General features: G+C 41.2%; 2 protein-coding genes across 2 annotated transcripts in view; both read right to left on the bottom strand.

The window, feature by feature from the left end:
* Nucleotides 1–10,301: 10,301 nt before the first annotated feature.
* Nucleotides 10,302–12,406, bottom strand: LOC117555332. Its single transcript, XM_034230194.1, has 4 exons — nt 12,120–12,406; nt 11,721–11,987; nt 11,372–11,483; nt 10,302–10,329 (listed from the first exon to the last, which is right to left on the bottom strand). The coding sequence occupies exons 1-4, from the start codon at nt 12,334–12,336 to the stop codon at nt 10,302–10,304; spliced, it is 624 nt and encodes a 207-aa protein (XP_034086085.1). The 5' UTR covers nt 12,337–12,406.
* A 3,120-nt stretch (nt 12,407–15,526) lies between these two features.
* LOC117555331 (collagen alpha-1(V) chain-like) overlaps nt 15,527–17,569 on the bottom strand; it is a 64,546-nt gene continuing 62,503 nt past the window's right edge. The window contains 1 exon segment of the mRNA XM_034230193.1: nt 15,527–16,690. Coding sequence (XP_034086084.1) covers nt 16,544–16,690 — 147 coding nt within the window. The 3' untranslated portion in view covers nt 15,527–16,543.

Genomic DNA, 17,569 nt, shown 5'->3' with positions numbered 1-17,569 from the left:
TGGCAGTAAGAAGCTGTGGCTGAGCCAGCGCTGCTCTCTCATTTATCCACTAACGCTCTCCTCTCCCTCCCTCCCTCACAGACACACTCCTCCATCTCTCCCTCTCACTCATGCTCTCATCTATTCTCTGAGCTTCTTCAACACATTTCTCCTTAATGAACAAGCAGATAATATAAAATATGAAATGACAAGAAACAGCTGTACATGTATCCTCCTTTCTCTTGTTATCTCCTTTCCTATGCATGCATCCTTTCCTCCTTGTTTTATTGTCCTCTAATTTCCTCTTTTTCGTCTTTCCTGCAGCCTTTTTGTTCCCTCTTTGCACGTTTCGCCCCATTTTCCTTTGTATTGATTGAACGCAAACGGCTACATGAAAGCACAATGCTATAGATTGACATGTATGTATGTGTGTGTGTGTCTGTATATGTGCAATATGTGGACTGCATACTGATGCAACACTGTCCCCTTGTGGCAAGCAGTCCCCTGTCCCCAGCTCAGTATGCAAGCTGTTTCTCATTTTGAGCAAGACTTGAGTGGAGGAACAAGATGTTCAAAGGATGTTTTTATTTGATCTGTCTGCAGCGTTTCCATGGAGGCAACAACATCCCCAATAACATCCAGTCACTGTGCCACACTACATTGTTGTGTTTGTGTCAAGCTGCAGAGAGTCTGCAGATAAAGAAAAGGAGCTATAGAGCGGAAGTATGTCTCAATTCCACAAGACATATACTGTGCATGTATGGAGTGCCCAGTATGCTGCCTTTTGCACATATAGTCAACAGTTATGGAGAGTCAGGAAATAACACAATGCATGGATTATGTGCCATAGTTTTCCACTATAGTGAGTCTGTTTTTATTATATCTTACCTATTTGAAACCAATATTTAGACTGATTGAATACATATTTTAGACCATTAATAAATAGTTAGGATGAGAGTAGCTTAGATTTGAGCTTGTAATGTTTCTGTATAATACTCAATTATGGATGTAATGATCAAATGTAATGTAATACGTTATGTTTAATGTCTGGGTCCCTGTTCTATAGCTTATTGCAGTGTCTCATTTCACTTGTCTCCATTATGTCATATGATCTTAATATTATAAGTAATGCCATTGGTAGCCATTGGTTTGTGGACTATGGCTCTGAAGCCTCAAGCTTTTTTGAAGTGACTACAATGTTTCATTAACTGAAAAAGCAATGTAAACGAGTTCAAGATCTAAATCAACATGATTTTTAAAGCAGATTCAGTTCATAACATCATGCAAAACAACGTGCTAGAAAATCTATTATATACAAGGGACAACATATTCAAGACACAGTCACACACACAAGTTCTTAAAAAAACACACACACACTCTCACCGACAAATACAAGCATGGTGTTCCATCTACTTGGGGAATAAATACAGATAGCAGCCTCTCCTGTTTCAGAGTTAGCTAGTTCCAGTAGATGGTCTTGTTGGTTTCTTTCATAAGCATGTTTTTTTGTACTGAGGTGCAAAGCCGTGTGAGCTTTGTTTACAAGTAACAGAAATAAATTCAAGTTTGAATGAGGAACCAATGCACAGATCTTATAATCTTGTAAAGTGTTCATTCATGTTATTTTGGAAAGAAATCAGCTGTAGTCGCTGCACTGCTGATTTGAAATGGGTGCCGGTGAATAATCCATAACAGCAGTCTAGCTTGTTATTAATGCATGAATTCATATCTCAGAGTCAGGTTTTGATAGAAAGCCCATAAGTTTGAAAATGTTTTTGAAATGGTACAAGGCTGTGATGATTAGTATGGCTCTTAAAAGTTAGTTTGCTGTCTATGATTACACTCATATATTTCTAGCTTCAGTTTCTGCTCTCCAGAATGACATTTGCAGTTTTCTGTCAAAAAGCTTCTGAACCAAAGATGAGTTTTGTCTTTGTTAAATTAAACACAGTTATCTGACATTCGTAGATAAACATCATTCATACTGTACAATCATGGTCATTTATTTGTTGGTTCATTCAAATACTTTTCTTAGACGAAAACACAGAGAGCACCAAGACCAAACAACGCCACTGTAGGGACCTGTCAATCATAAGGTAACCACGCCATCTGGCACACCATGCTTTTTATATATTTTATTCTAAATAACCATCATTTACAAACAGAATAGCGAGCTGTATTGAAACTGAAGAGATATAAAACTAGCCACTAAGACCATACACTCTTTAGAAACCAATGCTAAGTGAGGTAATACATCCAGTGATAAATCAGGTAATTTTCTCATAGACTTCTATACAATCTGACTCTTTTTTTGTGACCCTGCTGGTTAATACTGAGAACGCAAGTTTAAAGGTCCCATGTCATGGCCATTTCTACTGATCATAATTCCATTGTTGAGGTCTACAAGAATAGATTTATATTGTGCAATTTTCCAAACTCACATTGGTTTCTCATACAGCATCTCTGTATAGTATGTAGTATAGTCACTCTCTGTCCTAAACGGCTTGTTGGAGCTCCTGCCCCCCCCCCTCCCTATGAGCCCACTGTGCTCTGATTGGTCAGCTCGCCCACTCTGTTCTGATTAGTCTACCACCGTTACAGCTTAACATCAGTGATTATGTGTTACAATGGCGTTTGTTAGCAACCAGAAAATGACACCAGTAATGACAAACAGATGAGAATGCTGCGTGGGGTCTGGGTGCCGTGTCGGCGGGACGTTGCGGGGCTCGCTGCCCCGCCCTTTGAGACTCGAGGAGCCGACAGTGTGAGCTGGATTACTGGTGTTGTTTCCTGGTTTCTGTGTGGGGTCTGCGAGACAGCGAGACACTGCGGAGCTCAGCCTGAACACACACACACACACACACACACACTCACAGCCTGTTAGTGTGTGTGTGTGTGTGTGTGTGTGCTCAGGCTGAGCTCCGCAGTGTACGGAGCTTTTGTCCATTTGGACTTAGTTACGTCAGAAGGCCCCGGAAGGAAAAAATGGAAAAAGAAAAATCTCCAACGAGGCGTTCTGGGGCAGCATAGACACTTATTTTCTGTGTTAGAGTTTTACTCGCTACAGGGGGTGTTTCTCAATGTCGAGGACGCTTCCTTGGTAGGGCATGTCTTCCGAGTCACTTCCTTCAGAAGCTAGGCAAGAATCCTTCCTGGCAAGAGTGGAAAAGGCGAGCAAGTTTGCAGGTTAGGGATGCTCCGATCGATCGGTCACCGATCGAGATCGGCCGATACTCACTCTCTACCGATCGATCGGTGCTCTCTAAACATGCCGATCACGAGAGCCGATCACATGACGTAAAATACATGACACTTTTCTCTGTGTGCGGCAAAACAAGCTCGCCAAAATGGCTTCACCGGTCTGGCATTATTTTAAGGTGTCCGAAAAAGACAGTAAAATAGCGGTATGCAACGTGTGTGAAGCAGAAATCCTGCAGCTCCGCCCGCCGGACCGGTAAGCGGAACGAAACACACAAGAGTTAGACCTAACACACTTAGCTATTTTATCTACCTCTGGAACAAGCTAAACTAGTCATTATAAATATATGTATTCTTCACTGTCGAGTCACTCATTACTGGATCAGTGAGCTCCATGAGATACTGACAGGCTGTCAGCAGAGGGAGAGAGGGGGGAGAGAGAGAGAGGGAGAGAGGAAAAGAGAGCGCTTCCGCTCATTTATCCCGTGTTATTATCCAAAGTGAATGTAAACTTGAATAATGTACATCATTTGAATGTAATAATTAAGTTGATTGTTGTTTGTGGAAGCTCCAGTGAATGAGCCCCATTAACTGAGTTTAAACATCACTTTAAATGGAAGATTTAAAGTGATGTTTAAATCTTCTATTTAGGCCCCGCCCACTCGATCGGATCGGCGATCGGCCCCGAAATTGGCGATCGGAGCATCCCTAGTGGAGGTGTGCGTCATATGAGAGGCCCCGCCTTAAATTTTCCGCCACAGATTATGGGAAATTGGTTCGTGCGCAAAGCTTTGAGGGTTTGTGACTTTGCAGACCGTTTATATGCAGAAAAAGCTACACAACACACAAGGGGACGGGTAATAACCAGAAAAGCATATGATGGGACCTTTAAGACAATTCCACATTGGCTTCATTTTTTCAGACCCAGAGGTTTGCTTGGTGATGCATAATTTCCCTTGCAGTATCAAGCTGATGAAACAGTGTTTAGTATGTTTTCTGAGCTGTGAAAGATTGCCTGAGGTCACCAAGACCCGCTACAGTACATTAGTGTTAATAGCTGTGTGTGAGAGTGTTTCTCATGGTACTACAAGACGAGCATCTCCTAAATGCAACTCAACTACAGAAGAACATCGCTGATCTGTGGTTACCGCCTGGAGCTATTATATGTCGACAATTTAACTAACCTATGCTAAATGTTTTATTATGCCTTTGTTCTCATCAGCAGCTACATGCTCTAGCTTTCTTGTCTCAGTAAATAAGCCTCAGGATACACATGGATTATACATAAGGAGCCCTTCAGCGAATAGACAAAACTAACATGAATATTTCAATCAGCAGCACTTAGGAGTAACATGGTCGTCAGGAGATGGAGGGCCACAATAGAGTAGAAACGACAACTGAGCAGTTTGAAACACCTTCAGGGTATTTATGGTCACCAAGGCAGCTCTCCCTTTGCATTTCTAGGAAATACATCATATCAATATGTTTTTATGGTGCAAAAGACCAAAGCAAAGTTATAAAATGTGACTGAAAGCCAAAACTAATTGGCCGCAACATTAAATTCACTATTTCAATGCTTTAAAGTTAAGAAAAATGAGTTAGAAAGAATTATCGGACAAAAAAACATTGAAAGTTATCTCTCCATGGGACACGATTATACATCTTCACCAACCCCGAACATCTGATGTAATATTGAAAAAGACATGTTTGGTTTGTGATGTTTTAACACAGAGAAGAGGGGTATGAGGTCGTGGCATCTACTTACCTCACATGAGTTGATAGTAAACAGCAGCTGCAGCACCAAAAAGGCTGCAGGTGGACCCATCTCCATCATCTTCACTCCTTCAGGTCTCTCAAGTCTTGACCAAAGTTTGTCTCACCGCAGGCATCAGAACCACAACTTATCTCTCTCAGGAAAGACTCCACACCTACGTCAGGTACCACTGTACACTTTCCTTGGTTAGCCTCAGGATTATGGACTATTTGACTGAATCCCAGCTGGCTGTGGAAGAAGAACACTGGTGTTGGCTGCATGCTGGGGAGAGCCACTCAGAGAACAACTGTCTTCGAGAAGGTGAAAGAGGGGGTGTGAGGAAGGAGGAGTTGGAGAAAAGGATGATTATCTGGTATGTTGACACAGGGGGTGGATTTACAGTTTTTCAATGGTTGTGTGGGTGCACAATGTGAGACAGCACTGTTGGTGTTGTATATGTTTTAGAGTCCACTGTTTTACCATAAAGATATGCCGGGTGTCATTGAAAAATGTTTTAAAGGTTGATAAGTGACATGATTATTCGAATGACAGAACATTTATTGATTAAAAGATTAAATAGAATAATCGTTTGTCATTTTGGTCTGTCCATTAATCATTAGGATTAACTGCTTTTTTAATGGTATGTGATAGCAATTACATTATTTTTTGGGACTCTAGCTATTTTAAGACATGAACAGGCATGAGGGAATTGTAACAAGCCTATTTCTGACAATTTACTCATAAACTGAATGAAGGATTAAGAGAATAATTGACAGGTAACTTGTCAGATGCAACATTTTAGAATTTGCCTAAAAAATATATATTTTTCCAACTTGCTAAACGATCCGGAACTGTCTGCTAAATGAGCAACAGAGTAATTATATTACAATATTTGTAAAACACCATAGGCTATCCTGAAATCGAAAAAACGGAAGAAAAGTATTTCATAATACTAATAATAATACCAGACGCTTCAATTATTGCAGTTGTGTGCGTTAAGGCAATTGTTTATGTATTCAGTTTCTTTTTGAAGTAAGGCTAGCTAACATTAGCTAACGATAGCTAGTTTAGATCGATGCTAATCGTTGTTAACATGAACGTTTCTCTAGCTGTTGGTGCCAGAGAATCATCCAATAGCTTGGTTTCAGTCACGTGACTTCTATGACGCGCGAAATTCAAGTGGAGGTCAGGAAGTGAAAACGCAATCATTCATCAACGCAGGAATCATGGAGGACACCGACTATGTCAAACAATTAAATGAACCTGCACGGCGCAGATATCGTGAAAAAATCACAGCACACATCGGATACGATCCGTATCAGCTGAAAAAAAACTTTTCTCGTGATTTATCCGATTTGCCCGCTGTCCAGGCGATGGATATCACCAGCTACCTCGTCCTTCATACCTCCTACTACACGGCTAGCCAGATGAAAGCGTATAAAAGCCTGGAAGCTTTCAACTACTTCGTGTGTGGATGGGTGAATGACCTCGGCACCAAAGAGGCATTAAACAAATGTCGCCTTGTTTTTGCCCGGGTGAGTGTTAACTACCTATACCTTCTTACCTCTAAGTAGCATTATTAGGAGACATCTAGCTAGCTAACTTTAGCTACATGGACTCATGTAAGGCAGTGTTACGGCTGTCGCCTTGCCTTCAGCATTAACTGGCCTGTGAGTGTGTTGTGTGTGTATATATGTGTATGTTTGTTATGTGTTTAGCTTAGGATATATTGTGTTTTGTGTGTATAGACAGCTCAGAGCCTTTGAACAGCCTGCACGTTGTTTATATCACTCTATGTTGAGGTTAATATTAAAAACAACCTCTTTACCAAGACCATCTGGTTATGTGTTGCTTGTGATGTTGTTAAATGTATGTTACCAACTCGCAAGTTGTGAACTGGAGCTTCAATTGTGTAGGTCAACCATTCCCAGAGGTCTGGAGAAACACCATTTTAAAAACGTGGATTGTAGCTAAAGAAGATGGAGAGGTTGTTACAGCACACTGTAACTGTATGGCTGGGTAAGTCATAAAATAAATATCCCAACCCAAAGCATATTTGACACAACACTTAAGCTCAGACAAAATAATGCCTGCTATAATATTCATGTTATACCATTACTAGCTTTTACGATCAATCTAGTTATTCTAGTATGTCTCTGTCTATACAGTTTGTCAGAATCCTGATCACATGTTGGAGCAGTTCTGTTTGCAATCGAAGCAGGTGTGAAGATGAGAGAGACTGCATCCTGCACCACTGAGAAGTGCAAGTGGCTAATGCCATCACATGTCAAAAAGGTATTCAGACCCCAGTGGTCAGTCAGCTGTTCATGCCGTCCTTGCCTGTCTCATTGTTACACTGCACCTACATGTATGTTCACATACATGTTGGTCTGTCTCTCACATGTGCAGATTCCTGCTGCTCCAGTTGCGATGATAGACTTTTCATCCGCAAAAAGCAAAAACTGGATGATGCCATTGCTGGAAGGACAGGTGAGAAGCACACATTTCAGCGTCCCACAGTCCAGGGTTCAAAATTGGAGCGAGGATCAGAGAGGTATATGCAGTTTTTCAAGACTTTGAGCAGAAATTCCCCAATAAGTGCTGCACTGATGTCCAGGGAACCATATTACAGAGAATTTGTCCCTAAATCTGTGAGCAAGCTACCTAAACCACTACCTCAGTATAGGACACCAGAGATGCTACAGCTATCCCCAACAGAGTTGCAGAATGCATGCCAGGACTTCAGACAGGAAGAGCTGACACAGCCACAGGTCCAGGCAGTAGAGGAGGAGACCAGAAACCAGAGCTTATCAGCAATATGGTTTAGCCAAAGAGCAGGAATGATCACAGCCTCAAGACTGAAGCAGGTTCTACAGACTAGTCTTGCACAGCCATCAAAGTCCTTGATCAAGTCCATATGCTACCCAGAGGCATACAAGTTCTCTACAGCTGCAACAAGGTATTTATTAGGGATTAGGGAGCCAATCAGAAAAGCAAACTGTATACAGTTTTTCTCAGACGCGGAGGGATACCGACTTGTTGTGAAAAGTAACTTACAATTCTACCCGTGGTATACGCTGATTATATCACGTATATCAGTAAGTTACAGTACAAGTAACTTATAACTAAATTCATTATCATTACAAAACATGATTCACAAAATATTCAATGCATAAAAATAGTGTGTGTGTGTGTGTGTGTGTGTGTGTGTGTGTGTGTGGGGGGGGGCGGGCGGGCCATGGGGCCATACATGGGAGCGTCGCCAGACGGAGGTGTCACGTGCACCTGCCATGGAACTGGTATCTGTGAGATAAAGGTAAGTTATTTGTTCAGTATTGTGCTACAGTAAAGCGGGTAAGTATAGGATTGTGACGTGATCCTGAGTCTGGGGATCCTCTCCCAATACATTTTGAGCTGCAGACACTTATTTACAGTACAATATATTACTTTTCTTTTCATTGAACTTTTAGTGCCCACACAGCAAACAAGAGGAGGCCAATCTTCGCCTGTGTGCTGGAGAACAGGGCTTCTGTCTCGTCAACGATGGGGGCACTGTGAAGCTGAACAGGAGACATGCCTACTACCATCAAATACAGGCTCGGCTCCACCTCGTTGATGTTGACTACTGCGACTTTGTTGTCTGGACTAAAAATGACATCTTTGTAGAGAGAATTGTGCGTGATGTGGACCTGTGGGACAACATCATTCCCAGAGTTGAGCGTTTCTTCAGACTATGTGTTCTCTCTGAAGTGTTGGGACAGCAACTTACAAGGGGAAAGGTAAAAGTCATAAAGAGTTGGTGTGCTCATTTTTTTCCACAAGAACATGTTAGTGCATAACTATCAGGTGACTAAAAGCCTCCTCTCCCTGTCTGCTGTTCCATTTTTCAGTTTCAGTTGCAAGATGATCAGGAGGGAGAGAAGGCGTGATTACCAGCACCTGTGGTCTGTCCTGGTCCCGGAAGTTGTGGTTCTCTCCTTGTTGCATTATTATTACGTGCCGTAGTGGGTGCTGGTGTTTGGGTGTGTGTGGGTGTCTTTTTCTCTCTCCCTCTGATCTCCCCAGGTGCTCCCAATCTCCAATCAGCGCCTCCATATAGGACATGAGGAAGGTTGCAGTCGCTCTCCCCTTATCTTAAGCTTTGTTTGACAAGTTGGCTGGTGAGCCCTTTGTCGTTGTGTTAATTAAAAGACCACTTTATGGCGTCAGAGATCAGTTTCCTCTCCTTTTTCTCTCGGCCGGTTATGTTGTGTGTCGCTACTTCCCTTTGTACCCCTATATTTACAAGGGAACGTAACATTTGCACAGTGGCAGCTCTTTAACCTGCATTACAGCACCTTCATATTCACTGACCACACTCACTAGAGGAAGTAGGGCTGTGTGATATATTGCTATTGTAAAAAAGATGTTTACTGAAAAGATTAAATGATACTAAGACTGAATAATACATGGTTTCTTATTTACATTTACAATAACCCTCAATGGCCATACATGGGAGCGTCACCAGACCAATGGTCATCTCTAGAATATTGTTGAATGAATTAAGCCTGAATGTAGATGAAAGTTGTATATTGAGTAGGGCTACACAATTTTCAACACAAAAAGATGTTTACTGAAAAGACTTGAACACAAGATGTTTGAACACAAAAAGATGTTTACTGAAAAGATTAAATGATACTGAATAATACATGGTTTCTTATTTACAAGACTACAGCTCCATGACTTTACTCCAATGGGACGACAGACACTGACAGATTAGACAAGGCACAGCAAATAACCCAATCTTGTCAATTAATGCTAGTGCCTCACCTGGTTTTGTTAGCATGTGCTCTATGGGCACAGCCCTGCTTTGCAGAATCTGACTAATCCTATGACTCTTTCAACATGAATACGCACATTAGCTATTTTTCTTGTCTCTTCCACCTCGTATGCTGACAGCTGACTTTTCCCCCTGGTGAATGCAGGCATCTTTAGTGAAGCAGTACTATCGGCAATATCGAACCCACGGTCTGCTAGGACAATATCTCCAGGTAACAGGTTTTTTAGGAGCCCACTCTGTATTGTGATCTGTTTATCACTAACTCTTCCTCCCCAGGCACAAGATATGTAGGTAACATAGCCTTGGGGAGCAACACCAATCAGAAATGTAACAGTATGGTGATGCTTGTAGTTGGACCATGTTTGTGCTCTAGCTAGTAAATTAGAGGGCCTCTCAATAAAAACTTCAAAACAGTCAACAATCACAGCAACTCTACATCCAAATGCCTGTCTGAATCCCATTGGCATTGTAGCTTGAAGTACATGTCGCTCTGGCCACTCAATTATAAATTCTGTACTCTCGTGAAGTATGTCAATTAACTTATGCCAAATTCTAGAAGCAGTGGAGAGAGATGTTGAACCTGAAAGCCAAATCTTTCAGAGGGAGATTTAGTCTCAGCCTCAGCAAAACTAAAATGAACTGTTCAAATTTGGAGAGCACAGACATAGGGCCACAGGTGATATAGGGCTCGCACAGTTGAAAAACCTGAAGTAAAACTAAGAAGTTGGGGAGCCCGGTGTAAAACTTTGTTTTCTCTTCGTTGTTCTCAAAGGACTCCTGGTTGAAGGAATCTGGGTGTGACCCTAGATAACAACCTGTCCTTCACTGCAAACATCGCTGCTACAACCCGTTGCTGCAGATACACGCTTTACAACATCAGGAAGATACGTCCCCAGCTGACTCAGAAAGCGACTCAGGTTCTGGTCCAGGCTCTCGTCATCTCACGCCTAGACTACTGCAACTCCCTCCTGGCTGGTCTACCTGCATGTGCCATCCGACCTCTGCAGCTCATCCAGAATGCAGCGGCTCGTCTGGTCTTCAACCTTCCTAAATTCTCCCACACCACTCCGCTCCTTCGCTCCCTTCACTGGCTTCCGGTAACTGCTAGAATCCACTTCAAGACACTGGTACTTGCGTACCATGCTGCGAATGGATCTGGCCCTTCCTACATCCAGGACATGGTTAAACCGTACACCCCAGCGCGTGCACTACGCTCTGCATCAGCCAAACGACTCGTTGCGCCCTCGCTGCGAGGGGGACCCAAGTTCCCATCGGCGAAAACACGTGGGTTTGCTATCCTGGCTCCAAGATGGTGGAATGAGCTCCCCGTTGACATCAGGACGGCAGATAGCTTGCACATCTTCCGGCGCAAACTGAAAACTCATCTCTTTCGACTCCACTTCGAGCGTTAGAACGATTAACGAAGCACTTTTATACTAATAAAGGACTGGATTACCTAAAGCCAGTTGAGTAGCACTTGAAATGTTTGGCTCTATGAAACCTGATATACTTATATGATTCTGTTTTCTTCAAGGTTGTGTCTTCCTGGTCGAATGTACTTATTGTAAGTCGCTTTGGACAAAAGCGTCAGCTAAATGCAATGTAATGTAATGTAATGTAACTTTGTGTCCAGTGCCTTTGTCCGAAGATCTCCCAGCTCTGTTGTGTTCTGTCTCAGAACATCCTCCATCCTCTCGATGTCCTCCATCGTTAAATCAGTCTGGCATCCTGCATCTGCATACAATATAGCAGTAGCAAGCATAATTAGTTATTTAAAATAGTCAAATATGAATGTGAATTTTTGTGAAGTTATCTTTTTGACAACCTTTTTACAGACATGCAAGTTCTCTGTTCCAATTATTGCAGATTCTCAAATTAGTGCTCTATTTTCTAAACCTAATTCAAAGTTAGCATTGATTTTCTGACAATCACATTTGTAATATTTAATAATAATGCTGGTGGTTAATTTACCTTGTTGGTCATTTAATATCCCACTGGTGTCCTCTGGTTGTGGGCTGTCAGACGGGGGCTGCGTCGGTTCTGGGCTCTCGGTTGTCTGCAGGAGATCCAACAAAGCCTCTGCACATTCTGATTGTCTTTGTTGGTCTTCCTTGAGCTCCATCCTCTGCTCTCGTCGAAGAGATGCCTCTGATCTGGGCTTACTTGTTGTGTGGTAACCGAGGCTAACAGTGGGAGCCCAGTCTACCGACTCAACGTCACCCAAAGCGCTAGGGCACCCTAAAAAGTCCCAACAAAGTCCATATTAGACTACAGGTAACTTAAACATGATCAGTATTACTAAGTAAATACGCATTTAACCACAACCCAATAATACCTAAACAAAGCCACAAAAACCAAGTTAGCTAATACCTCTGATGAAGTGGTCGCTGCAGACCCGTGCATTAGACGACTCTGCTCCTCCCGACCGCAGATGTAGGTTTGAAAGCCATTTTTTCCGGCGTTTTTCGGTTAGCTTCTTAAATTGCTCAGCTTTATGGACGACAACCTTCGGCACTCGGTAAAACCTCTTGTTTTTCTCTCGGCCGGATCGATTGGAACAACCGTAAACTACACAACACACCGGCATTTTCACAATGGTAACAGCAGCTAGATCCTCTGTAGAAAATTACTTCCTGACCTCCAATGGAATTTCGCGCCAAAGGAACGCAGCGGTGTGACGTCACGTGAAACCAAGCCAAATTGACGACTTTAATCTGAGGACCAAAATCTTCTGCATCACATTTCCCATCAATGATCAAATATTTAACTCAATGTATTGTCCTTACTTTCATTGATGCGGTTGCTATCATTAGCCACAAACCGTTAGCTTAACCGTTAGCAGTTTGAAAACAAACCATGAGATAACAAGTCTTCTTCCTTTTTTACCTTTTCGTCTTGACTTCCACATTATTTCTGTAGGGACTGAGTATCTTCAGTACACAAACTAAAAAGGAATAACATATTTAACTGTGTTTGACCTTCTCTGAAAAGGTTGGGTTGAAGCTCAGAGTTATAAAATATGCACATTCTCATGTTGCTTGCTCCCATGTGGGTGTAGGTTAACTCTGATGTTACTGACTTTCATGTCACACCATCTAGATTTAATAATTACACATTTTGTTATGGTAAAACATTCCTGGTGTTCATCTGCTTCTTCTTCTCATCAAAGTTTCAGCATCATTGTTTTCAATGTAGCCTACTGCAGATGTGGAAGACTAGGAGAAAATATACGATATTCAATTCTATGGAAAATATATTTATCCTGTAGTACACAATAAATACCATTAAATACCAGTCTACTCATATCTTATAGGCAGAGGTTGAAGAAGTACTCAGATTAATTAATTAAGTAAAAGTAGCAATACTTGGGTTTATTTGAATCACTTTATCATTATTTGAGTAGCTTAACCTATTATAATATAAGATAATGTTTTAGTTGATTTACATTTTGTATTAATGACCTAAATCTGCAAATTAACTAAATATATCAACTGAATGTAATAGAGTGAAAAGTACAACATTTGCTCACAAAATGTAGTGGACTTGAGGAGGTAAACTAGAATAACATGAAAATGCTTAAGTAAAGTACAAGTAGGCCTACCTCAACTTTTTACTTGAGTAAATTTACTTAGTTACATTCCATCACTGCTTATAGGCCAGACAATAATATTATTACTTACACTACTGTTGAGTAAAAGTACAAAAGTATAAGTAGGACATGAAAAACCTGGCTTCATGCCAACCAAATGTACCTCCCTCAAGGCCCACCATTTAGAAATTGACTTTGATTCAAATTAGAAAAGGCAACCTTAAAAGCTCTGTGTGCTCCTGCTGACCTAAAGACAATTATACTATATGCCTTTGGAGTTGGTTAAAAAAAGCAGTTGCTGGGCTTTTAGGTGTAACATCGTTAGACCGTAAATGTTGTCATCCCTCCACCGGTTGCTTTAACAATTTAATTTAAGCTTTTACTGATGAATTATGAGGTACTTTAAGGTCATAAAAACAAGTCGAAGCCAATCCATTAAGTGCTTCAGCGAGTATTTGGTGCATTGTTATAGCACTCTGTACTTCTTTAAATGTATATATGGTGCCCTAAAACCATCTTAACATTTGTTATGGTAGAAATAATAAGATCAAATGCTGATCTAACAAGACACATAGTGGCTCTTTGTGGCTCTACTCGAGCAGAGCTGAGCTAAACGAAAAGTTAAGAGATCCGTTTTTACAATTCATCCTTCGGTGGAAGATTACCAAATATTATATCCGTCCGGGTCATATACTAACTAGGGCCGGGACTCGATTAAAAAAAATAATCTAATTAATTAGAGGCTTTGTAATTAATTAATCGAAATTAATCGCATTTTTAATCACATATAAATATTTGACCTAAGAACAGTGAGAAGCAATTTTTTTCACATGGATTTTAGTATACCATTAGGCGCATTCACACCGCAGTACTTTTCCCACAAAGGTTCATGAGAACTTAGTTCATGAGAACTCTTTGAACCTGGGGGTGGATTAGGCAAATGAAGCCGCTGACGTCACTTCTTCTTCTTCTGCTTTGGGTTTACTGGCAGGCCGCAAACCACTTCACGGCGTATACTGCCGCCCAAAGTCCCCGGCCGGAAGTCCCCGGAGTTGGGGACTGGCTTCAGTAGAAGCTGCTGGGACTCCCAGCAGCTTCTACTGAAGCCTTCCGAGTAAATCGCCAGAACGCCGACACCTCCTCATCTCCACCGCTCCCATGTTTTATTTTGTGTTGCCATAAGTTAGTCTCTCTGCGTTGGGCTAATGCTAATAATGCTAATGCGAGGATAATAAAATGGCGGCTTCACAAAACTTTTTGGGAGTTTTACGGGGCGTGGTTTGCAATCCGCCCAGCCAATCAGAAATATAGCTATTTTCTCACAAGAGAGCCGCATGAAAGTCCCTGCTCTCTAGCAGCTCTCTGCTCTCTAGCAGGGACTTTCGTGGGGGTAAAAAGGTTCTCATGAACTAATTTTAGTACCGGCTCTTTTTGGTGTGAACGCGATAAAAGAGGCTAACGTCCACGCTAGCTTCCACGCTAGCTGCTATATGTTTTGCATTGAGGTGATACTTGAGGCTTGATGTGCTGCGGTGATATGCGAATTCCTTTTTGCATAATTTGCACACAACCGTGCTCTTATCGACGCTTCCATCCGTCCGTTTTTTAAAACAACATTTCCCACTGTTGTTCACTGTGGTTTGTTGTTGTCTGAAGTCATGAACGTTAGTTGGTGCTCCAGTATAATCGGTACGCCTGAAACTCATCCAGTGAGAAACGTTCCGCGGTGCAAAAATAAGTGCGATTAAAATGCGTTAATTTTTGTGTAATTAATTAATCTTAATTAACGCGTTAAAGTCCCGGCCCTAATACTAACATACCATTCCTATTTAGAATGTAGTCAAATTGAGTATGTAGTGATATTGCAGGTGCTGCATAGTACATATACAAATATTTGCCTTTTTAATTGTATATTTAGTAGGCAGTATGCAGTACATACTGAATAAGTATGTGGGAGGCAGTGTGACTTAATGCAGTCGTATTTAAACCGTGCATATCAGCCTGTTTGTGGTCAGGGGAAGACATTAGCATGGACCCTCTCTGCACCTTGAGTTTTAGTATCAAGGTTAATGACAAGTCATGCAATAATTGACGAGACATTTAGCTAAAAATAATCAATTTAGAAGGAAGAGAGGATCATCGTCTGGGGATCATGAGTGTCGTTGAGATATTTCACTTAAAAGTGGTAAAAACTTGAGGCTTTTTAATTAAAATTATACTGATGCAGTCATCAGGCCCCCTGTATCGTTGGAAAGAGAAGTGCAGGGTGAATATTATGAAAAACAGATCAAAATGCAGACATAAAAGAGACACAGAAGGGAATTTCAAGCTGTAGAGCAGTGGATGTCTTTCTTTGCTTTCCTCTACTTAACTAACATATTCAACAAAACTAAATCTCAATATCTTAATTTAAATGTACATTTTGTACTTTTATTAAAATATGTTACTCCGTCATTTCCCCCACACAACTATGCATAGAAAGACCTTGAGGCAAGAATGTGCCACAGTTTGTTTTTAGGTGTTGAAAAAATATAAAACACGCTTCACAATATAAAAAAAATGCACTGCCCCACTTCCCCTTTACAAATAAATGTACTCCACAAGGAGCCACATAATAGCACCGTGATGAATAACACTCCAGTATACATCTGATAACAGAAAATCATAACAACAAAATTACAACAACATACAAAAACAAGACAGCAAATTGAGGTTGGATGATATAACAGAAAAACATGGTGGGTGAATGTTGCTGAAATGTGGTGTTTTTGTATTTTTCAGGATAATTCAGTAATAATAAGGTTTGGTGAAAGGTCTTTTATGGATGGGAATGAGTGCATAGATCAATAAATGCATAAACAGACAAGGATAAAACAGTGAGAGCACCACTTCTTGAAAGAGGAAAGACAGACAAATGAAATGTGTGTAACTGAGGATGTGTCAATACATTTACGCTTCACTGCTCTCGAAAACAAGATATGCAAGTCAGTTGTGAGAATGCATGAGCTGAATAAGATGAATTAAGGAGAGTGAATAAATGTCCGTATGACAGAATGTTTACACGAAGGAACACTGTTGTAGGTAAATCTACTTATAAATATGTGGCACCAGGTAAGTCTTGAATGTAGTTTTCTCCCTGCATGTAAAAAGTGTCCATGGCTCTTTTCACAATTAAATTACTCCTGTTGTAATCTCCTCCGGCTTGTTAACCGTTGTAGCAGACCGGCCCGACTTGGAAACCGAATTTCTGGTTCCCCTTCCCAAAATCTGGCACGGCCACGTCGATGATTGGGAGCGTGGTGGACAGTGGAGCGTCAAATTCAAACACCGTCCTCTCCTGCCCCGAGCGCGTCTACAGCAGAAAAACACATTTTATTTTTTTTATATATGATTTATTTTTGTGATTTTCAATACACAAAGACAGCAGCAATACAATGCATTACCCCTGCGATTTCTAACAAAACAACCCAAGACACAATACATCAGTTACAATTAGACAATAATCAAATACAAAATACAAATAATAATAAAGAAATACTATATATATATATAAATAAAAATAAATAAATAAAAACCTGCGAGACATTTTGTGAGCATTCCTGTGAGCTTTTGCGGTACAGGGGGGCGACTCAGCCAATGGGGACAGACTCCAACTGGAGGGACTTAACATGTTTTAAGAAGGGTAGCCATATTTTTGTGAACTTGAAGTCTGAGCCCCTAATACAGTGTTTCTTTTTTTCCAATTTCACAAAGTATAGGGCATCCTCAATGTGTATGAGTGGAGGGACGAGGACCCTTCCAATGCATCAAATAACGCGACTAGCCAGCAATGTGAGGAAAGCTACAAGTTCAGCGAAATAGGATGGCAGTAAATGGTCAACGGGTAAAACACCAAACAGGCCAATTAAGGGTGAGGGATGGATGGTAACAGACGTGATAGCTGAGAGTGAGTCAAAGACAGACTTCCAAAACTGAGATAGGGTGGGGCAAGTCCAACATGTGGGCAGAAAAACACATTTAAATAAAAAATCAGTTGATGTGTTCAATCAATACATCAAGGCTCAAAGGGGCCGTATTCTGTTTATTTTCAGGTTCATATTTGTATTTAGTGGCTCTACTCTCCATGCTTTAATGTTCAAAACGCTCTTTATTGCTCTCATACTGCCTGTGCTGCAGCACCTCTTTTCCCCCTCTATCTGAAACTAGAGCCCAGTCTGCTCTGATTGGTTAG

The sequence above is a fragment of the Gymnodraco acuticeps genome, unplaced genomic scaffold, assembly GCF_902827175.1.
Source record: "Gymnodraco acuticeps unplaced genomic scaffold, fGymAcu1.1, whole genome shotgun sequence".
NCBI classification, from domain to species: domain Eukaryota; kingdom Metazoa; phylum Chordata; class Actinopteri; order Perciformes; family Bathydraconidae; genus Gymnodraco; species Gymnodraco acuticeps.
Note: the sequence above shows the minus strand (reverse complement) of the source record. Positions and strands in the feature narration are given on the sequence as shown.

Coding starts and splice junctions, on each gene's coding strand:
- LOC117555332 (XM_034230194.1), bottom strand. CDS start 12,336: ATGCCGGTGTGTTGTGTAGTTTACGGTTGTTCCAATCGATCCGGCCGA. Junction 11,988..12,119: donor CAGCGACCACTTCATCAGAG/GTATTAGCTAAC, acceptor GGGACTTTTTAG/GGTGCCCTAGCGCTTTGGGT. Junction 10,330..11,371: donor ACAAAGGCACTGGACACAAA/GTTACATTACAT, acceptor TTTGGCTTTCAG/GTTCAACATCTCTCTCCACT.